We start from the raw sequence: 22,999 nt of genomic DNA, 5'->3' as shown, positions 1-22,999 counted from the left end.
GCATTTAAAAAACGTTAATTTTATTTTGTGCTTTTACCTGCAAGAGTTTTGGCTGGTGACAGGGTCTCTTTAAGGTGCTTTAGCATTTACTGTGTACATATATGTGTTTTCTTGCCCAAATGATGCATTATTTAGATGTTGATTACAGAGCAAGTGCATAAGTGCATGACTGTACACATCAAGAACAAGGCAATCAATATTCTTTAATCATGCTCTACATTAGTGGGCATCAACAAGGTGCTGACCATTTATCAAAAGAGCTTCCCTATGGACATTATCCAATAAAACCATTTACCTGCATTCCGTTTAATGCCTAATCATGTCTGCATACCACAAAATTATTGTTTATCCACATTATTTTTTTTCTCATGAGTATTTTAGATTTCAATTTAAAAGATATACTCCCCTCTACTCCCTAAATGCAGACCATCTTGTCTAACATTATCTTGGCCCACTGCCCAGCAACTTTCTCTATGTTGCTCTACTCAGACGCTGCACAGACTTTCTGCTGAAATGGTCTCCACCTGGTTCTATTATTCCTGTACATGCCAGAGCACTCATTTATTCCCATAGGGAAGCATTTCTCAATTTTTTTCCAGTTACAGAACCCATGAAAAGTATTTTCAGCCATGAGACACCCCAGTCCAAGGATTGGATCACATTACTGCATGTTGGAGAGTGCACGCAAATGTGCGCATGTTCCTAATATGCACACACGCACATTGTTTTATGGGACACGCAGGGGTGCCAGTATTTAAATAGTACCCCCCAGCATAGGCAAACAGTGCATTTTTGGCACAGTGAGATTAAAAAAAATATATATACATATATATCTTTCCTTGAGTTTGTGGGTAGGGCAGCCTACTGAAATAAATAGGCTGCTCTACCCACAGCTGTACAGATGTGAACCAAGGGTTCATTCACACGTGAGGTTAGAGGGACAGTAAAACCATGTGGTCGAGCCACATTTTTACCACTCCAAACTGTTCCCACTTTAGCTGCAGAGGCAGCAGCAAGGGTCATACACATGCTGTGGCCGTGGCAGGAAATATATATCCAGGTGAATGGGGCCTTGCTGCAATAACCATTTTCTATGAGAGCACTCACTACCGAGCAGCCCTGTCTGGGTCCATTGGAACAGATAGGATTGTTTGGCCCCATCCCTGCATTTGGTTGACAGCCATTGGCTCTCACTGCTATCAATCTGCCCAGTGGGGAGGGAGAGAGGGATATAGTCACTGCTCTTGTACACAATACTGGATCTAGTTCGGGCTCAGATAAGTATAAGGGGAGGGGGATTCTGCAGCACACAGGTTTTTTTGTTTTTTTAACCTTAAGGCCCCTTTCACACGGGTGGATAGAATTCAGCTTTTAGCTGCGGACAGATCAAGTTATCTACCACAGCTAGACTCACACAATGCTTTCCTATGGCCCCATTCAGACACTGCATTTAACAATGGTTTTGTTACATGGTGTTTGGTGTGGTTAGAAAAAATAAATCTGACTGCGTCCAGGATGGATTTATTGCAACTATCTACACATAACTGCAGGTAAATGCAGCGTACTATTTCACCTACATATAGCAGCAGCAACAAGGAAAGAGAAAAAACAGGAAGCACATCAGAATTGGCAAGAATGCTCCAACTCAGATAAACGCAGCTGCATGTAAACACAAGTAGGCACAGCTAATCACAATGTACAACTGCAAGTGATCGCTCTGCCTGGAGTCTTGGAATTTCAAAATAACAAAACATGCTTTTAACAGTGGCAGAACAGCTGCCTGTGTGAAAAAGGCCTAAAGCATAGAATGAATGCATTAAGGGAAAAAACCTTAAGGCTTTAGATCCGCTTTCACGTCTTGCCCCACAGACAATAACAGGAAGTGGGAGGAAACTGCTCCAGCGCACGCCAATCCACTAGGTCGATCAATCGAATTGTGGAAAATTAGCCTTTCTATTTTTCCCAAAAGATTAGTGCTGCCAGCTACAGCCACTGCTGAATATGTGGCAACAACATGAAAGAATAAACATGATTTCTACATTGTTTTGGCTATAAACACAACATTTTAAAATTTAGTGTTTTATAAAATAAAGAGAAATGAAAGTGGCTTACCTCTACTGCTTCCCAGCCCCACTGCCTGTATTTTGGGTCATGTGTGAATCTCCACATATACATATACGTTTCAATCACCTCTGGTCTTAAAATATAATATTTTTCATTTTGTCTGGTAGCAATAGCTTCAACTCCCCCGTCAAACCTAAAAGCTTCTGGTCCCAACTTCATTGCTGAGTAAACAGATGGTAGAGAAAATAACCAAAACCAGTGAGATAAACATTAAGACTAGAAACAGGCTGTACATTTCATTAAAATAAATAGATAGATATACTAATGTTTAAAATAACGGTTAATACAGAATTTGTGACACAATATTGTAACAGACCATTACATAAAATCTGTGATGAATCATTCTCTACAAGTTAAAGTGAACCTAAAACTTAATAAAAGTGATGCCGCTATCTTGAAACTAGCATGCATCATATTGCTCATACTCATTCCAAGGTGGTGCCATCACTACTAGGAGAATGGCCCATAGGCTAGGATCTTTATTGCTCATGCAGATGCTCCTGGCTGGCAACGCTCTTAGCCCAGCAATTAAAGTATAGCTAAAAGGCAAAAAAAATTGTTTTCTCTATAGATTGTAGGAGGATTATTGCCTGTGTGTTCCCGTTAGGGAGAACACCCCTATTTGTCCTGTTTACCATTATCATTGAAAGTAAAAATATAATAAAACTTCCAAATTTTGGGTTGTCCACAGAAAAGTATGGTAATAGTGGGGAAATCTTCCAATGGGGACACTAGTTCTAGTGACCTGTGGGTGGGGGAGCGGGAAGGGAACAAATTCATTGTTTTCCTCAAAATTCTACAAACCATACCCCATAATGACAACACAAAAGAAATATGCCTTGATACAATCCTGTCTCAAGTTCACAGACAATTCCACGGACCTTGTGGCTTGGTTTGTGCTCTGACATGCACTGTTAACTGTGGGACCTTATACAGACGTGTGTGCTTTTCCAATCAACTGATTTACCACAATCAAGTTGTAGAAACATCTCAAGGATGATCAATGGAAACAGGATGCACCTGGGCTCAATTTGGAGTGTCACAGCAAAACTTCTTTCACGTTGTCATTATGGGGTATTGTTTGTAGAATTTTGAGGAAAACAATGAATTCAATTAATTTTAGAATAAGGCTGTAACATAAAATGTGTAAAAAGTGAAAACGCTGTGAATACTTTCTAGATGCACTGTATGGTGCAGTGCTCCATAAACACATTGTGGGGTTTGGCTCCACCCGTGCTTCCTCCTCACAGCATTTCATTGACATCAGCAGGAGCCAATGGAAAGTCCCTGTGCCAAGAGAAGGAGAGGGGAGAGAAAACGGCAGCCTTGTACAGCACTGGATCGATTGAGGACTCAAGTATTTAGGGAGGAGGGGGGAGGACAGCAAGATGTAAAGCATTTTTTACCTTAATGCAGGGAAATCATTAATGTGGTAGTAAACTCAGTTCTACCACTTTACCTACAGGCAAGCCTATAGTAAGGCTTACCTATAGGTACTGCGAATATCTCCCAAACTTGCACAGTTTAGGAGATATTCAGAGTACATGCAGCCGGTGAGGTTACCGGTTCATGTGCTTTGAAGGTTCAGCATACGGTGTTAGGCTTTCAGAGCCCGCACCGTAAATGGTGGCTCCCACGCATGTGCAATAACGTCACCACTCATGTAGCCGGAGGATGCAAACCCAGAAGGAAGACCAGGGGAAGATATCAAGCCCTCAGCAGTGACAGCACAGTGGTGGAGGGCTTCGTTCTAAGATAAGCTTCTCATGATGTGCTCGTATGCGATGCATATGAGCACATTGTGACATTGCATCTATGTAGACAGTATATTTCTGCTTTGTAATTTACAAAAAACAAAAATTTGACAGAGGATTTTTAGTAACCCCAAACATCAGTCATGGAACTAGACTGCCCTGCGTATTCTGCTATACATTACGCTGTAGACTGTACAATTTAATACAATGGAAAATCCTATGGCTTCTGGGGCTTATATTAAAGATATTACAAATGGGCTAGTGATTTTTGTATTATATATAGTATTTTGAATTGCTTATAGTCGTAAGGACACTTTATCTTAATGCATTATATGCATTAAGATAAAAAACTGTAGCAGCCCCCCAATTACTTACCTGAGCCCCATCTCACTCAAGCAATGCCCACAAATCTCTAAGCAGTCTGGGACACTCCTCCTGATTGGCTGAGACAGAGCAGCGGAGCGATTGGCTCCCACGGCTGTCAAAGTCAGTCAATCAGTGGAGAGGGGGGGCGGGGCCAGGTCTCTGTGTCTGAATGGACACACAAAGCTGTGACTGGGCTCCAGTGTCCCCATAGGAAGCTGCTGACTATGGGGGCACTCGATAGGGAGAGGGGCCAGGAGCAGCAAAGAGGGACCTGAGAAGGAGGAACTGGGCTGTTCTGTGCAAACCTAACTGCACAGAGGAGGTAAATAAAAAAAAAAAAAAAAAAAAAAAAAAAAAAAGGATACTTTACAATCACTTTAATCTTTTTTGCAGTTTAGTAGCAGTGGAAAACCAAGTCATTCAATGCAAACTGTTTTTCCTAATTCTTCCTAATGGCAACAGCCTAAAACAATAGCCAGTAGTTAAAACTTATCCAAATGGCTCACCTGTGCGATCATAAGACTCATGACATGTCTTTGCAATCTCTGCAGCCAATTCTATTTGATGTCCTGTTTTATCATTTGGTGCAGCATCAGCTCCAAGAGCAAACATGCCGCCAGCAAAACAAGTTAAATGGCCCATTTTATGTTCCAGGAGACCACCTTTCCACTCAGCAATGTATGTCAAGCCATTACTAGATTTACGAATTAAATGAGTCTCAATGGCCTATGAAAAAAAAAAAGAAAAACTAAAAATTAGTCCCAACAGCAATTTCACAACAGACAATCCAGGCTACTATAATTGATGTACTTTGGCATTCACAAATTTTCAGATGCTGAATGTTAGTCTTACTATCCATCCTTGTTTAATCCAGTGGCCACCATCTCCTGCATATTTTAGGCCTGGTTCACACTATTGCGAATTGCCGCCCCGCATCCAATTCACAATAGCAGGAGAATGTGACCGGCTCTCTATGGAGCCGGTTCACATATCAACAATGTAGCTCTGGTGCAAATTTGCACAGGAGCCCTGTGCGTCCCTTGGTCAGTTTCAGGTCTGAATTCAGCCCAAAATTTTGGCTAAAATCGGACCCGAAACAGTGTACCAGGATGCACAGGACCCCTGCTGTGTGGCGCATTGGCATGCAGTGTGAACCGAGCCTCATAGAAAGCATTGTTAAAGCTCATTTTAAAATTTCTCCGACAGTGGGATATCCAGTCAGCTTATTGACTTTGGAGACCTTGGCTAAAAAATACATTAAGAATCTAAAAAATGACAGAGTGTACCTTGCAGGAATGAACGGTTCCAACAATTCCTCAAACAAGTCTCAAGTACAAGGCATTTCCTAAACAAGGACACAAGCTTTAACTAGTAGCCACAGCCAAATCTTAGGTTTCCTCATGTACTTTTTCACAAATTTCTGAATGATTCCATTCAGATCCTTTTGATATTGATTTTGAATCTAGGGCAGCACAGTGACTTGGTGGATAACGCTTCTGCTTTACAGTACTGTTCTGCCTTACAGTACTGGATACCCTGTTCAAATCACAGTCAGGACACCATCTTGAGTGGAGTTTGCAGGTTCTCCCTGTGATTACGTGGGTTTACTCTTGGAACTTCGATTGCTGCTTACACTAGAAGACCTGCTGAAAGATTGACTCCTATCCAAACTGGTCCGAATATGTGTGCACGTGTATGTATGCTTGTGAGATAAGGAGCTTTAATTGTAAGCATCTTGATGCCAGTGTTTATATGAATGCACAGCATGTAAAGTTCTGTATAAATTGTCTGCATTATACATAGCTACCTTTAATAGCAAATTCATTTTTGAGTTTGAGTTGAAACTTCTGTGAGATTGCTGAATAGTTTTTACTGTACATTCTCTATTGCCCTAGTTAACGGAACGATGGCTCCATGATTGAATGACCAAGTCTCCAACTAAGTCTGGTATGATGCAGAGGCTTTCTTACTGAGAATAACTACATGAGGCACTCATACGGTAAACACTAAACAATAAGTAAAGGTATACCCATGTATGTGTACAAGTATTACATGTATTACCATTGTTTATCAGTTACCATAGAAATTCAATATCAGTGGCAAGTCTTATGAGATGTAGGAGACCTCAAAAGGGAATGCATAGAAGACAGGCACCTAGGAGAAAGGCCAAAATCAGATCGGTACCTCAGAGGACTGCTGACATGAAATGACTGGCACATTAAAAAAAATACCAATCTCAAATGACAGGCACCTTGGAGAATTGCAGACACGCAAAAGGTATCCATTATATATAGATTTATCATTGAATAAGATCACCTGAGTACCAGAGAGAAAGTAATTAAAATTGCAAGTATTTGGTTACTTTAATTTACATTTTTCAATAACTTGCTATAGAAACCGTTGCCTCTATAGAAATCTTGGTCTGTGGGGTAGAGAGATGAGTACTTGTAATAGATCCCTTTAGCCTATAAAACACGGTGAGCTAAAAACAGGTATGCAGTAGGTTTCAAAAAAACGTTAAAGCTAACATTGCCAAAACAGAAAGTGAGAGGACATCTAAGGATATATCTCGTGGGTTCAAATGGTGGTTTCTGCAGGGCACAGAGAACCAGACTGAGGGCCCAAGGAATGATTGTAGGCAGGCCAGAATGCAAGGCACAAGAGAGTAATCTCTGGGACTGAAGTGCATATGTTCACACCAGGCAAAGGAGGATTTCCAGATACGATTATAGATCCTTCTGGAGGTGTTTGACAGACTTAGATACCCCAATGTGTTTCAAAGAATAAGTTCCCCTTTGGGAACATGTTAAACACGATTTTAGAATGGCACATGTAACATTTTCTTAGTACTGCTGCTGCCCCCCTGGCAGCAGTACGGGGAGAAATTACCCGTACTGCCTACCACTATTTGATAACAGTGGGCCCTGCCCACACGGCCACATCATTCAGGCACACAGCTGTGTGTCTGAATGAACTACAAGCTCCGATATCCTTAGCAGCTGTCGGCTTATAGCACTCAATGAACTACCTTGGCGTTCTGGAGCACTGTAGTAGTTCATTAAGTCTGTCTGGCGTATTGTCTTACCTGTACACGTATAGGCTGATACGCTGACAGTGTGCAGGAGACCTGCATGGCATCAGCGATCTTCTGATCGCTGGTGCAATGCTTTCCAGGTTCCTGAAACAAAAAATAAATGCTTTTTTTTTTTACATGCAATAAAAATGTGCATTTATTTTTCAAAAAGTAACCTTATTCTTTAAAACCTGGGCTTCAACAGTTCTATCCATAGGAAAGATAGGAGATGGCAAAAAATTCAGTGACTAAAGCACAATGAAACTGGGGGCCAGAGACAGCAGGTCTGGCCAGTTGGGGAGAGGCCAGGGGTCACCCTAGTAGTCAAAGTAAATCACTGATTTCTCCTCTCGCTCTATTTTGTGGCAAAGACAAGGTAGAATTTGTACTGTAGGAAAGGCATAGCCTGAAATTAGACCAAGGGTTTATCAAGGTATCGGACACTTGCACTAGCAGGTTCTTGGTCCTGGCCACACAGACAGAGGTAGAGAAGGGACTTGTTTTGGAGAAACAGCAAGGCAAAAAAAAGAGAAAAAGCTGCCTTTGTCAGGTAGGCCGTCTATTGCATGCCCAAAATTGAATTAGTGCCAGATGCAAAGTTGGGCGTTAAATATTGATCCTTCTCTTGTGCAAGGGAGCCATTGTCACTATAAGGTGTTGTGCAGGCCTTCACCAGAGCAAATGTTTCCCTGGCATGGTTCCGTTGCACTGTAGCTAAGGGCGAGGGTAATCCCCAGTTATGCATGCACAAAGTAGGGTGAGGACTATAGGACAAGCGTGTCCAGAAGGAGTACATAGCACCTTGGGTGTAGACCATCCTGTAGAGAAGCCATGGTAAAAGGGCAAGAGGAAGGGACAGAGTATCTCATAGGGGCTCTGGGAGGAAGTGGCGGCAAAGTGTGCAACCTGTCTTGTGAGGCAACAACTGGTCATCTGGCTCCACATAATTGAGGTTTAAGCAGCAAGTTTGAAATGTGTATACTGGAAAGTGCCCACATTCCAAACATATCTCCTGTTTTTACAGCAACTGCAAGAGATACAGGGTGGCCCCGTCTTAACGGTCCATCACAATGGACCCTATAGAGTCCAGTCTTCGCTCAACATGGTGGGTATACTCCCAAAGGGGTCTTCAGGTTCTAAGTTCTATAGGGGTGGACCATGGCCCTGCAGCTGAAAAGCACACAGTGGCTCACTACATGCATTGCACAAAGTGTCAAGGTGAGTGCCCATGACTAATAACTTATATGCTAGCAACAGAATTGGGAAGTTCATTTATATATTATCATTATTCACGATTTATATTATATTGATTTATTGAGGCCTTTGACCCCTCCAAGCACCAAAAGACTATAAAATATTTGTACATATTTAAAACATGTTAATGCAAAGTAATATTGAATTATTTTTTTGCTGAATCTGAAGTTGCAGCTCCCACATTGCTATTCTTATTGGTTCACTTGGTAAAAAAGGAATACAACCTCTAAACATCAGTACTGCCATAATCTGCCATCAATTCAGACAGTACCCTGTAAAGACTGTACATTAATCAAATCCATAAATACTAGTTGCATACAGTACAGTATAAGGTAAAATAATAAAGTGCATCTGTTATATTTAGCACAAAATTAATCCCTCACCCTCATCTAAAAGCACATTCATACCGCTTACATCATATTTTTTTGGTTTTGCAGGGAAGGTCATGGTCAACATATAAAGTTGTACCCTGCAAAGATGCAATTATGCTTAAAAAGCTGTGATACGTGCAGTTGTTTTATGCCTAAGCATTCTCTGTTTTGAGATTAAGCTGGTGCTTGTCCTTCTGTAACGTGTTTAGTATATAAAAACGACATGAATAATCAGTAATACTTGCATTACTAAGTAATCACAAAACACCAAACGCATGCATGTTGTGATGCTGATAATTAACCATGGTTTGCTACAAATGTGCCTTACTGGAAACTGGAACATCGCATCACTAATTAGTGCTGTACTAATAATTCACTGCTACGCCAAAGCCCAACAATCTGACACCAGTTTTGACAAATGAAGTCATCAAATAGCATAATACAATGAAATATTTATGTTTTGCATATCAAAAAGTTTCAGACAATTAAAAAGATCAGAGTTACCTCTTGAGTCACCGTGGCTTTGTATCATGATTAATTGATGCATGGTGGACACAGATATTAGAGCATGCTAATGAAAGGCTGTCATTACAGAAGAAAGTTAATGCCAAAAATGATGACTGCTTAATGATCACATACAGTGTGTGCATGGAAAAGATAGAAGCGCATTACCTTGAAGAATAATAGCAGCAATTTATCCTGTGTGTAGAATCTGCTCACTTTCCAAGGATGGAGGTATGTGAACAGAAAAAAAGAACAGCCTCTTTATAATGGATGGATGCACTCAATGCAGCATGCATGAATGATACGCTGTCCTGCTAGGTTTTAAACCAATCACACACTCAATTAGGTAACAAAACCAATCGCTTTGCTCCGTTCCCTATATCCCTTTCAAAAGGTTTTTAATTGCAATGAAGCACAAAGCATCAATAACCAAGACAAAATCTATAATCTGTACTAAACCTGCACTTCTAGCCTAGAACTATACGAAGCAACCAGGTGAAAAAAATGACATGCCACAAGGAAAGGAGAAGCGCACGTCTTCAAAAAATTCAAGTTAGTAATTCAGAACAGGGAACACAATATTTGAAGTCAGAAAGGTATCATTAGGGTCCTCAGCAATTTCTGCTAGATCTTGATAAACACTGTTATCATCTTGTATGAACACCTTTGGAAAAAGTGTCAGATCAGAGATGGAAAATCATACTGTTTTAACACAAAACACAACACATGGATGAAGCAAATTATTTCATGCTAAATTGTTCCAGTCTGTCAAGAGACAGCTACGGAAATTTCAGTCTCTGCAGCTGTCATTTCTGTTTTTCTTTTCAGAGGTATCATTAGATTACTTACGCATTTTATGCAAGTTAATAGCCAGGATATTATGTTCATGACTCAAAGCTTACTCATAAAGATGGATTGGAAGAGTACAGAATAAATAAGAGCAAGTCTGGTCAAAAGTGTACAGGACGACGACGTGATCAGCGCATGGCCTTAATGCTGTATTACAGCCAAAAATGCTACAAATGGTTGTGGTGTGATCGTCAGCAAAAAAGGGGTCAAAACAGGCAGTGAGGAGGCGTTGCAATCCTTCCTCACCGCCTGTCAGTAGCCTCTGGAGTGTGATCTTGAAGTGGGCTTAAGAGGCAAGGAAGATGCACATCTACGCTCTTACTGTAAGGCCCCTTTCACATTGTCGGACCGTTTAGGTCCGCCTGTCAGTTTCGACGGTGGACCTGAACGGGCACTCCATGCTAGTCTATGAAGCGACGGATGTCAGCAGTGACATGTCCGCTGACATCCACCTGGTCCGAGCTGCTAAAATCAGATGGATGCCCCTACGTTTGCATCCGTCCCTGGCGGATCGGAAGAGATCTGATGAAAACTGACATGCTGGCCGTTTTTGTCTGATCTCTTCATAGTACAAGCGGCGCTCAACAAGCCCCTCCCTGCTCAGTGAGCAGAGGGACCTGTCATCCGCCAGCTCAGCGGAGATCAACGGAAAGATCTCGCCACTGAGTTGGCGGACAGAGGCGGACTCCGAGGCATCGGATCTACCTTGTGAGAATGAAGCCTAAGAGCGACAAGGATGTGGAATTCTCTTCTACAGGCGGTGGTCTCAGCGGGGGAGTATCGATAGTTTCAAAAAACTATTAGATAAGCACCTGAACGACCACAACATACAGGGATATACAATGTAATACCAACATATAATCACACGCATAGGTTGGACTTAATGGACTTGTGTCTTTTTTCAACCTCACCTACTATGTAAATCTACACTTAAACTCATCGATTTAAAAGGTTTTCCAAAACATTTAGGGTAGATTTAGACATGCATTTAATCTCCCTTGCTTCTGAAGCCCAATTCATATTGTGACGCCTCCTCACCACCTGTTTGACCCCATTTTTGTGCTAGTGGCACTTCCCTATTGACTTGCATGTGTAGCATTCGAGAAGTTTGCCGATTGTTACATGTTGGGTCAATTTAGGACGCAGTCAAAAAGCAGCCCTCTCCACTACCTATTGCAACTTAAGGGGGAGTGGTTGGCAGGAGGCAAAAGCATGGCTCGACTGCACATTTTTGCAGCCCAACAGCAAGTCTAAATGAGGCCTTAAAGTGGTTGTAAATCCCAGTCATGAAATGTGAACAAAACATATCTGTAGTGTTTACCTGTCTCTCCAAAGCTGTAAGTGTTTCTCTCTAGTGCTTTGTTCCTGTTATCAGCATGAGTCACTTCTGATAAGTTTTCCTGATGCAAGATAAAATTTGTGACAGGGAGAGCTTTCACACTGGAGCACTGTGATTGCAAGTCCTACAAGCGGCATCTTTGGAGCACTGTAGGAGCGGTGTATTTACCGCTCTTAAAGTGCCCCTTCCCATTGAAAACAATAGGGCAACGCTACAAACCCACCGGCAAAGCGCAGCGGCGCTTTTAACCCTTTTTCAGCCGCTACCGGTGTTAAAACTGCCCTGCTAGCGGCCGAATAGCGCCGCTAAAACTACGGTAAAGCGGCGCTAAATATAGTGCCACTTTACCGCCAGTGCCCACAATGCTCCAGTGTGAAAGAAGCTTAACCCACGACAGAAAAAATAAAAATATGTTCATCTACTTAAGTTTCACACTAAAAGTACAATAGTAGTCAAACACTTCCGAGAATCTCTGAAATGTTTCTGAGCCAAGCAACACCTCCATTATATTGTCCCTTTTCACGCTGCTGCGACTTTAAAGTCATACGATTTTGGCGCGATTTCGGAGAACGCCTGTGTAAACTTGAGGTCTATGGACCTCCACTCGCATCAAAGTCAGACCAAAGTAGTACAGGGACTACTTTGAAGTCCGTGCGTTGCACATATATGAATGTTACTCATTGTAAATCATGGGGTACAACTTGTCATACAACTTTGCAGTCCCAAGTCACAGGACAATTTGCACAAGCGTGAAAGGGGTCTAAACCGTAAGAAGAAACTGTGCTTGAAGAGAAAGTAAATAAAATTTGACTCAAAAAATTATCTTAAAGTGACAAGCGGCAACCCTACTATGAGATATTGGCACACTGGGCTTCAAATTCACAAAAGAGTTGCACTACAAAATAACTATCATAAATGATAAAAATGATACAGCAATCAAACAATCTACACAAATAAACAGTCCAAATGAAGTCCAGATGTAAATATAGTGAAAGGAATGGAGTCGTCCTCATAAAAAACTAAATCAGTCCATGGGTGCAGTGAACATCCATCACCATTGGGAACCTAGGCCATGACACCACCACATCTATGTGGAAAAAACGCAGACTTACCAGATTAGGACCTTTTAAGAGAAAGGTCATCAGAGCGGGTGGCCTAAACAACCTGGCCAGGGTCTTTCTGCAGCGTTCCAATTGGGTCCCTTTAGAGGTAGATGTTTAAAGACGAAGTAAACCCTTCCAAACAACTTGGACCTATAGGTAAGCCTAGATTAAGGCTTACCTGTAGGTCCAAGCAATATCTCCTAAACCTATATGGTTTAGGAGATATTTGCCCGAAAATGGGCACCGCTGTCTACGGCGCATGCGCCGTAGACAGCGGCGCGCAGGCGCACTAAATGCGGCAAATCCAAGAATGGATTTGCCTAATTTGTCGACTCCCGTGCGCATGCGCGGGAGTGACGTCATCGCGGCTTCGCCGTATGGCAGCGGCGGAGCTGCGAGACGCGACTCCCGTGCGCATGCGCGGGAGTGACGTCATCGCGGTTGCGCCGGTGTGATTCGTCGGAGCTGCGAGACGCCACCAGCAACATGGATGCGGCGGACTACAGGGGACAGCGGCGACTTCGCTGGCTCCTGTGTCAGGTAAGTGACACATAATGAGCTACTATGCGATGCATAGTAGTCCATTATGCTTTACCTTTGCAGGGAAAAAAAGAGGAAGTAAACCCATCAGGGTTTACTTCCTCTTTGAGCTGTAGTGATCATTTCTGTACCATCCTCTTGGGCTTATTGCCAAAAAAATGGAAAAAAATGCTCCACATAGTGTAAAACTTTTTAGTACGTTTATTAAAAATTTAAGAAAGCACTTTTATTGGCATATAGCAAAAAAATATACAATGATTGCCAGCCAGTATACAGCAGACAAGCCACACTTCTGGGAACACAGACGTGATGTCAGCACATCGCTCCGCCATATGCATTGTGTCACAGATGACGTCGTCCGGGGAACAGCACCATCGCTGTATATGTACAACATATGGCCAAGCCTCCGAGTCGCAGATTGGCCAATTCTTAACCTGAAACCAAGCCTCGATTACTGTCGCATCTACTCAAGGCTGGGAGGAGTTTAAGAGGGTCAACAGCCTTGATATAAAATAGGTACCCGATTAAATTAGTGATGCTTAACAAAGCCCTGCCTTAGATTACTAATGTGTTCATTGAGCCTGACCTGTAAGGCCCACTTCATTCACCCCACATACTGAAGGCCACAGGGGCACTGAAGCATTATAAACACCATTAGTTGAACAAGTAACAAACGGCTTAATACTCAGTTTTAGAGGTACTGGTTGAAAGAAAATGATTTGGCCCCCTATTCTTACAACTTTTAATGGCATATACGTAACATTTTCTACACTACTAGTAACCCGTAAGGTTCTGGAAAAAAGATGGGGGGAGTTACACTCTCTTGTAAAATTTAGAAAGGAAGTATATTACATGAATGTGTGAAGAAGTTGGTACTAAGAAAAATGTCTATTTAGAATGCCCTGTTTAAAACCCTTGGTGGGGGAAGACAGTGATGGTATAGCCACTGGCAATAATTGCATCCTAAAAGTCAGACATGCTGGTTGTATCCATGTCGATGGAGATGGATACAATTAACAAGGTGCCTTGGTGGGGCCTGCAGCTTACACATGTATTTGCAAATGTGTGCAACTAAACCCCTGTTCTTAACACATATTGTTAGACAGGTCAATTCAAGTGGTCGCTGGCTGGTTGTAAGTTTGAGCTTGGGAATTTCTTTATATTTGTTTGACGATGGCTACAATCAGCCTGTCCATACATGGTTTGAATCTGAACCAGTCGAGATTCGAACAGTCTACGGCTGTCTTCAGTTTACATTACAATACTTCAATGGGTCTTTGTTATCAGGGTTATTTTAATTGTTTTTATGAATCTTTTGTTCATAGATATATTTTTATATAATTATTTACATTGATGGTGGTGCTGGTCATCATTTTGTTGTGTTGGGTTTGTGTTCTGGCTACTTGTCGGAGGGCTGCTCGCTTTCCACCCCCAATACACTCACACACACACAGGGACAGGGACAGGCTGAGAATTGGCAGCTGCATGCAGGACTCCAGCTGATGTTCAGACAGAGGGTTATGGAGACAACCATTTCACAACGAATACAGTGGGGATCGAAAATTTGGGCACTCCAGGTAAAAATGTGTATTAATGTGCATAACGAAGCCAAGGAAAGATGGAAAAATCTCCAAATGGCATCAAATTACAGATTAGACATTCTTATGTCAAAAAAAGTTAGATTTTATTTCCATCATTTACACTTTCAAAATTACAGAAAACAAAAAAATGGTGTCTGCAAAAGTTTGGGCACCCTGCAGAGTTAATATCTTGTACTGCCCCCTTTGGCAAGTATCACAGCTTGTAAACGCTTTTTGTAGCCAGCCAAGAGTCTTTTAATTCTTGTTTGAGGCATCTTTGCCCATTCTTCCTTACAAAAGTGTTCCAGTTCTTTGAGATTTCTGGGCTGTCTGTCATGTACTGCTCTTTTAAAGCGGGAGTCCGCCGTTTTTTTTTTTTAAAGCCAGCAGCTACAAATCACGTCTCTCGGGTGCTGCCGCCGCCATCTTGAGTATGGGAATCAGGAAGTGGAGCCTTGCGGCTTCATTTCCCGGTTCCCTACTGCGCATGCGCGAGTCGCGCTGCGCAATAAGGATGGTCCCCGCTGTCTCTGGGATCTGTGCGTTTCCCAGCAGGCAGCGGGGACCTTCGGAAAGGGGCGTAGATTCTGCGGAAAGGGGCGTAGCTTCTGCAGAATCTACGCCAGAAGTGGGTGCAGATACAGGTACCTGCACCCCCCTCCCCCCTGAAAGGTGCCAATTGTGGCGCCGGAGGGGGGGAAGGGTTCCAATGAGTGGAAGCTCCACTTTAGGGTGGACCTCCGCTTTAAGGTCTATCCATAGATTTTCAATAACGTTGAGGTCAGGAGATTGTGAAGGCCTTGCAAAACCTTCAGTTTACACCTCTTGATGTAATCCTCCGTGGATTTTGAGGCGTGTTTAGGATCATTATCCATTTGTAGAAGCCACCCTCTCTTTAACTTCAGATTTTTCACAGATCGCATCAAGTTACCATACAAAATTTGCCGAAATTTTATTGAATCCATTTTTCCTTCTACTCGTGAAATGTTCCCTGTGCCACTGGCTGCAATACAACCCCAAAGCATGATTGATCCACCCCCATGCTTAACAGTTGGACACAGGTTCTTTTCATTAAATTCTGTGCCCTTTCTTCTCCAAACGTACCTTTGCTCATTCCGGCCAAAAAGTTTTAGGCTGCGTACACACGGGCGGACTGTATGGCCTACTTAGACCGTCGAAACACATTTCAGCGGACAGTCCGCTCGTGTGTGGGCTTCAGCTGACTTTTTCAGCGTGCAGTCTGGCGTACTAAGTATTTCGGATTTTTCGAAATTCTGTCCGTCATACTTTGGTTTCAGCGGACAATCCGCTCGTCAGTAGGCTAGTTCGACGGACTAAGAATGGCGCATGCTCAGAAAGGATTTACACGGTGGAAGGGTGCATTGCTGTGTATTGGACTTCCTATTTCTAGTCCCGTCGTACGTGCTGTACACGTCATCGCGCAAGCTTTCGACGGACTGTTTGTGCATCCGTGTGTGGTCAAGTCCGTTCATTCGAAAGTATGACGGACTGTCCGTCGGATTGTATGACGGACTAAGTAGGCCACACAGTCCGCCCGTGTGTACGCGGCTTTATTTTAACCTCATCGGTCCACAGAACTTGTTTCAAAAATGCCTTAGGCTTGTCTATATGTTCATTTGCAAAGTTCTTTTTGCAGGGTGCCCAAACTTTTGCAGACGCCATTTGTTTTCTGTAATTTTGAAAGTGTAAATGATGGAAATAAAATCTAACTTTTTTGACATATTATAAGAATGTCTAATCTGTAATTTGATGCCATTTGGAGACTTTTCCATCTTTCCTTGGCTTCGTTATGCACATTAAAGCGGGAGTTGGGCCTTTTTTTTTTTTTAAAGTCAGCGGCTACAAATACTGCAGCTGCTGACTTTCAAAATAAGGACACTTGGGCGTCCTGCCATGTCTCTTCCTCCTCTCTCTGCTCTCTCTCTCCCCTCCCCATCTGTTCCCCCTCCTTACCTTTAGAATAGAGTGAAAATTGGGAATAACGGCCCCCCCTAGGTTGCTGGCGGATGCCGGCAGGGCATGGAGATGACCACGGATCTCAGTCTTATATTACTTTATGTGCCGCAGAATGTTCAGGGTATTGAAAGACTAAGTCTTGTGCTTTGTATATCATGTTAAGTCTTTCCTGCTGCCTTTTGCTTTGCTTTACTTTGTTTACTATGTACCGCGTGAACCGCATTCCCCCGTTTGGAGTTGAATAAAGTAATATTTGCAAAAAAAAAAAAAAGGACACTTACCCGCCCAGCGCGCCCGCGATGTCAGCACCCGAAGCCGATCTCTCGATAGTCTCTCGGGTGCTGCCGCCGCCATCTTGGGTATGGGAATCAGGAAGTGGAGCCTTGCGGCTTCACTTCCCGGTTCCCTAGTGCGCATGCGCGAATCACGCTGCGCAATAAGGATGGTCCCCGCTGTCCCTGGGATCCATGTGTTTCCCAGCGCACAGCGGGGGGCCCGCAGGAAGTGGTGTAAATATCCGCAGATTCTGCGGATATTTATGCCGGAGGTGGGTGCAAATACCTGAACTGTACAGGTATCTGCACCCCCCTCCCCCCTGAAAGGAGCCAATTGTGGCGCCGGAGGGGGGGAGGGTCCCGATGAGCGGAAGTTCCACTTTAGGGTGGAGCCCTGCTTTAATACACATTTTTACCTGGGGTGCCCAAACTTTCCATCCCCATTGTAGCTCCTGGTGGTTGTGTCATGCTTACACAACTCAGGATCATAAGAGTGGAATATTTACAGTGTGCTATCTTTAAAAGGCTAATGCCTAGAAAACAATATTCCCCTCTGGGAATCAATGCCCTATGGTTGCCACCTCATCCCTTTAAACCCAAACACAAATTACACAGGTTCTGAGGCAAATTTAATGGAGATAAGGCACCAAGTTTATTTAGCACCTTAAGTAGCCACAGAAGCTGAGTAATAATTATGTCTTCAGATTTAAAGGGATGAAGTGGCAACCCTAGTGATATATGTATATTGCAAGGATTTTAACTTTGTTACAGATACCTACCTTTTGTTATTCTGAGGAAATCCCTGTGTGTTTCTCTGTGCCCATATGGGAAAGTGAGTTTAATGGGAGTGGTTTCATAATCATCAATCTGCTGTGACACCTGCAGGGCACTAATAAGCAAAGCTGCTGGGGGCCTGCATCCCTTTAAATGTGTTCCTATTGGGAGTATCTCACCAAAAATGAATTTTTTGTTTAGTGAGCCAATCGCATAAGCAGAAAATTATGTTTCAGGGGGGCGTTCTGTACACATTCTGTGTACAGAACACCTCCAGGTAGCCATATTGCATTTTCAGAAATCACTGTGGCTGCAGATTGAAAAGGAAAAGTAATTTTTAATAACCTTCAATGACAATACAATTTGTGACAATTTTTTCTTTATTTACCATTTTTGTTTCCCGCAAAAGTGGAGTTACCCTTTAAAAGGCCAAGTTCACTTTTTTTTCTAAAATTTCAGCTCCCCTGCGTACCAATACAGCATTAATGTACTTATTTTGCAAAAATAAAACCACTTTCTATTAATTCTACATGGGCTTACCTCACTCTGTTCATAGCTGCTTTACTGCTTGCCGCCTGCCCACCATCAAGTGATGAAGGAGCGGCGGCTCTCATTCTAGGTGGACATCATATGATGGTGCCCCAGAAAGGGCACGCAGAGCAGTGATCCTAGGACACAGCGCGACCCCGATCTCTGTAAAGAGCTGATGACAAGGCTCTTTAACCACGTGATGGGCTGTGTCTAATCACAGCTGGTCGCATGTAAATGTGCAAGTGCCATTAATCGGCTCTTCTCGCCTCACACCAGGGCAGGTAATCGGGGCACTGATCATCAGTGCCCTGATTACAGGAAAGCCCAAGCAGTGTCCATTAATGCCACCATTCAGTACCTATCAGTGATGCCAGTCAGTGCTGCCCATCAATGCCGCCCATCAGTGTCACCTATCAGTGTTCATCAGTGCCACCTATCATCACGGCATATTAGTGCCTCCTCATCAGTGCCACCTAATCAGTGCAGCCTCAACAGCGCACATCAGTGAAAGAGAAAAATTACTTAAGTACATTTTGTAAATAAGAAAACTTTTTTTTTGTAAAAATTAAAAACCCATCAGTGATTAAATACCACCAAAAGAAAGCTATATTTGTCTGAAGAAAATTATTAAAGTGCCGTGTTTTGAAGTGGTTAAAAACCCTGCTTGATTACCTCTGCCTTACTTCCTGGACAGATTTTAGGTCATGACATGGGAAGGAGTTGTCCAGGTGAAGGTAGATGATATAGGGTGTGTGCTAATGAGATCAGCTGGCCAACTCCTTCCTCTGTCATGACCGAAAAGTTTGTCCAGGAAGTAAGGCAGAAGTAATCGAGCAGTGTGTTAAACAGCTATGGAGTGAAGTAACAAGTGTTTTTTGATTTTTTTTCCCCAAATAAGTACATTAATGCTATATTGGTACAAAAAGAGAGCTGGGAATTTAGAGAAAAAAATAAAAATACGGACAAAAGGTGATCTTGGCCTTCAATAAAGTAGTTTATTGCGCTATAGTTGTGCTTCCCATTTTTTTTATTTTACAAATTCTGGTGACTACCAGGGATTTAACTCACATTGAGGAAATTTCCACTCCCCTCCTATAGTGGGTATGGGTCAAGAAGCGAAGGAAAATCCCCTCAATGGAACACAGACAGCAAAAAAAAACAAAAAAAAAGCCCACAAATTTGCCTTTAATTCTACTTTAACCACTTGCTGACTGCATAACTTATGGCGGCAGATCGGCCCTCCTGCAGCGGATCCCATACGTGATCTGGCACTTACGGGTATGGGGTAGACGCGCCACTACGACTGTGCTGCAAACAGACATTTAGCCAATAGATGATTGGCGTGGAGAGAGACAGAACAGAGCTCTGCCTATGTAAACAAGGCAGAGCTCTGTTCTGTCAGAATAATGATGGATGGATTTTCTTTCCCTGCAGTGCAAGGAATAAAATCCATCAGATCCCTAAGTAAAAACAGCACACAGCATACAAAAACACTGGTTAAACACACATTTAAACCCCTGATCACCCTAGATGTTTAACCCCTTCCAGCCAGTCATTAGTACAGTGAATGCGCATATTTTAAGCACTACTGTATTAGTGCCACTGGTTCCCGCAAAGTGTCAGACTGTTCGCTGCAATATCACAGTCCCACTATAAGTCACTGTTCGCCGCCATTACTAGCATAAATAAATAAAAATTCCTGTATATATCCCATGGTTTGTAAATGCTATAACTTTTGCGCAAACCAATCAATATAAGCTTATTTGAATAAAAAAAAAAAAAAAAAAGAAGAATACGAAGAAATTCTATTTTTTTTATTGGAGATAGATATATCTATCTATCATATTTTGTTTATAGTACGAAAAAATGAAAAACCCAGGAGGTGATCAAATACCAACAAAAGAAAGCTTTTTGTGGAGGGTGGGGGGCATGAATTTAATTTAAGTACAGCGTTGCAAGACCACAAAATTGCCAGATAAAGTAACGCAGTGCTGTATTGCAAAAATTACCTTGTCATTGGAGGGGAAATCTTCAGCTTTAAATCACTCAACCTCTGCTCTGGAACTTAAATTTTCAGTGACACCACCCTCCCTGTCTACCACTCACACTTTCACTTTGCTAACCCATGGATGTGTGCAGGTCCTCACTATTCTGAAGTATAATGCAGTCCTATTGGTCCCGCATTGTACGCAATGACATCAGCATGTGAAGAAAAGAGGCTTTAGGTGATAGAGTAACAGTATAGGAGAAGCCTGCCAGAAGTAAGGAATTAAGACAAGTATTACACCTCATTCTTCTACCCCTAGATATAAAGAGTGTTTGACCCTTGTAGTACGGGGGGGATATTGTTTTCCTGGTGGCCAGCATCAAAGCAAAAAACAAACATTTAAGGATGCTTGAGTTCCAATACATTAAATGTAGTGGCTGCATCAATTTCATTTTTTGGGGCTTTAAGCCCTTTCCTAGCAAGACAATGTGGAATATTGAAGTTGCTCACTAATCGCATCTTTAATGAACCAAAACCCAACTTAACAAAACTAACATACTATATATAGTCCCATCATTGAGAATAGTGACGAGTCTGAAACGACACCTTCTATTCCAGAGACGAGACTATTAAGTAGTTACTTGAAAAGAAGTCAAGCGCATAATCACACATCTAAAACTCACTCTCAGAAGTGCATGATAAATAAAGGTTAAACAGAACTCTGCAATAGAACTACTTTCAAATTCAAGACAGCCAACCGTTCATATTTCAAACTTAAAATAAACGCCAACACCAATGACAAGAGGCTAATTCACACATTGGAAATTAGTATGACACACTGATGAAATCTATGGTAATAAGTTTTGCAGCTCTTACACACCAGCACATGCAAGGTATTGCTCCATAATAACGAGATTTTAAATTATGGCCTGTGATCACATCCTGAAACATCACACAGAGTACGGAAAGGGTTATTATGGAATATCCATTATTTTCTAATAGGAGCTGTAGCATTTGACATAATACTTGCTCTATTTGACATTAATTTGGAAAGAACACACCAAGCCAAATTAAAATACTGCACATTCACTGAGAGGATTTGAATTCAAGTTACCTGAACAGCATCATAATATAACTTCTTGGCTTCGTCATCGGTCTTGTCGGACATAAGCCATGCTTTTAGCAAATATTCATAGAAGCTATCACCAAGTCCACCCACAGACACGTGATCTAAAAAAAAAAAAAAGAAAAAAAAGAAGAAGAACACAATCAATTGCTGTAGTTAAGAGATATGCCTTAAAGTCAACACTCTGTACTTTAAGGCTCCATTCACATTTTGGCATTCCGAATCGAAGCATTTCGAAATAGCGGCAAATCGTGGCACGCCCGTGCAATCCCCATTACTTCCAATGGCATCCTGCGATTCTGCCCACAATTCAAAATAGCAGCGAATCATGGGACGCCTGTGCGATCCCCGTCAACTCAAATGGCACCCTGATCGCTGCGCAATTTTAATTGCAATAAATTTTTATTAAAAATTTTAACATAAGGTAACAGAGATATACCTACATACATGGTGAATCAAAATTTCACTTACAATATAAATATGAAGCACATAAGACACACACAGGATATATAATGTAGAGAAGGTTTCTAAGAGCATAAGTACATCACAGCTGGTTTATCAGAACGATAGGCAGAAGATAATAATAAGGATAGCCTATATATCCAGTCTGTTCCCCAATGTGGAGAAGAGAAGAGGCCCCCCCTCCGGCACCCCTAGTGGGTACTCACTGTGCTCAGAGGGGGAAGACCTCCACCCACCCCGGAGACATTAAACAAATCAGGTGACATCCACTGCGCTGTATCCTGGTAAGCGTAGTATGGCTTGTAGGTAAAATAAGAATATAGAGCGGGTGAAGAGCACCCAAGATTTCAACGAGTATAGAATAAAACAAAGATGGAAGAAATAAAGAATAGAAGAGAACAAAAAGGCAGTAAAGTAGTAGAACAAGAATAAAGAAAGAAAAGAAAAGAAAAGAAAGGCTTGAGTTTTGGAGTTTTAACACAGATGACCTCGTGATCCTTCACAAGTCTAAGTTATTGTAACTCTACAATCATATCAGTTTATAATTGGTAAACCAGTTAGTCCACCTTTCCCAATTAGCTCTGGCCACGCCGAGCCTGCCTTGGGTTGAAGCAAACAGGGTTTCATACATAGCATGTGTGTTGGTAGTCATGACAATTTCCCCGAACGTGGGTGCGTTAAGATCTTTCCAGTGGCGCGTTAGGGCTAGTTTGGTGCTCAGTATAATATGGGAAACAATCGTTCTGGCTGGTTGGGGTATTTGATCAATATTTAGAAATAAGATGGCCAGTGCCGGGTCAGCGGGGATGGGAAATTGTGCTATTTGTGAGCACAAGTGAAACACCCTATTCCAAAGTGTCCGTATTTTAGGACACTCCCAAAGGATGTGGTACAAGGTGCCGGGGTGTTGACATTGTCTCCAACAAAGTGGAGATGCAGTGGGGGCAAATTTGGATATCTTATAGGGAGTAATGTACCAACGACGCAATATTTTTTGCGTCAGTTCCCAA

General features: G+C 42.3%; 1 protein-coding gene across 1 annotated transcript in view; it reads right to left on the bottom strand.

Annotated features, from left to right (window-relative positions):
- MAN1A1 (mannosidase alpha class 1A member 1) overlaps window positions 1-22,999 on the bottom strand; it is a 270,883-nt gene that overhangs the window by 23,811 nt on the left and 224,073 nt on the right. The window contains exons 8-10 of the mRNA XM_077487030.1: window positions 21,516-21,631; window positions 4,751-4,970; window positions 2,113-2,285 (exon numbers count right to left, since the gene is read on the bottom strand). Coding sequence (XP_077343156.1) covers window positions 2,113-2,285; window positions 4,751-4,970; window positions 21,516-21,631 — 509 coding nt within the window. The remainder of the gene's footprint in view (window positions 1-2,112; window positions 2,286-4,750; window positions 4,971-21,515; window positions 21,632-22,999) is intronic.

This window comes from Lithobates pipiens, unplaced genomic scaffold, assembly GCF_037356315.1.
Source record: "Lithobates pipiens isolate NorthernLeopardFrog02 unplaced genomic scaffold, aLitPip1_a1.2 Scaffold_18, whole genome shotgun sequence".
In the NCBI taxonomy this organism is placed as follows: Eukaryota; Metazoa; Chordata; class Amphibia; order Anura; family Ranidae; genus Lithobates; species Lithobates pipiens.
This window is presented reverse-complemented; position numbering and strand designations above follow the sequence as displayed.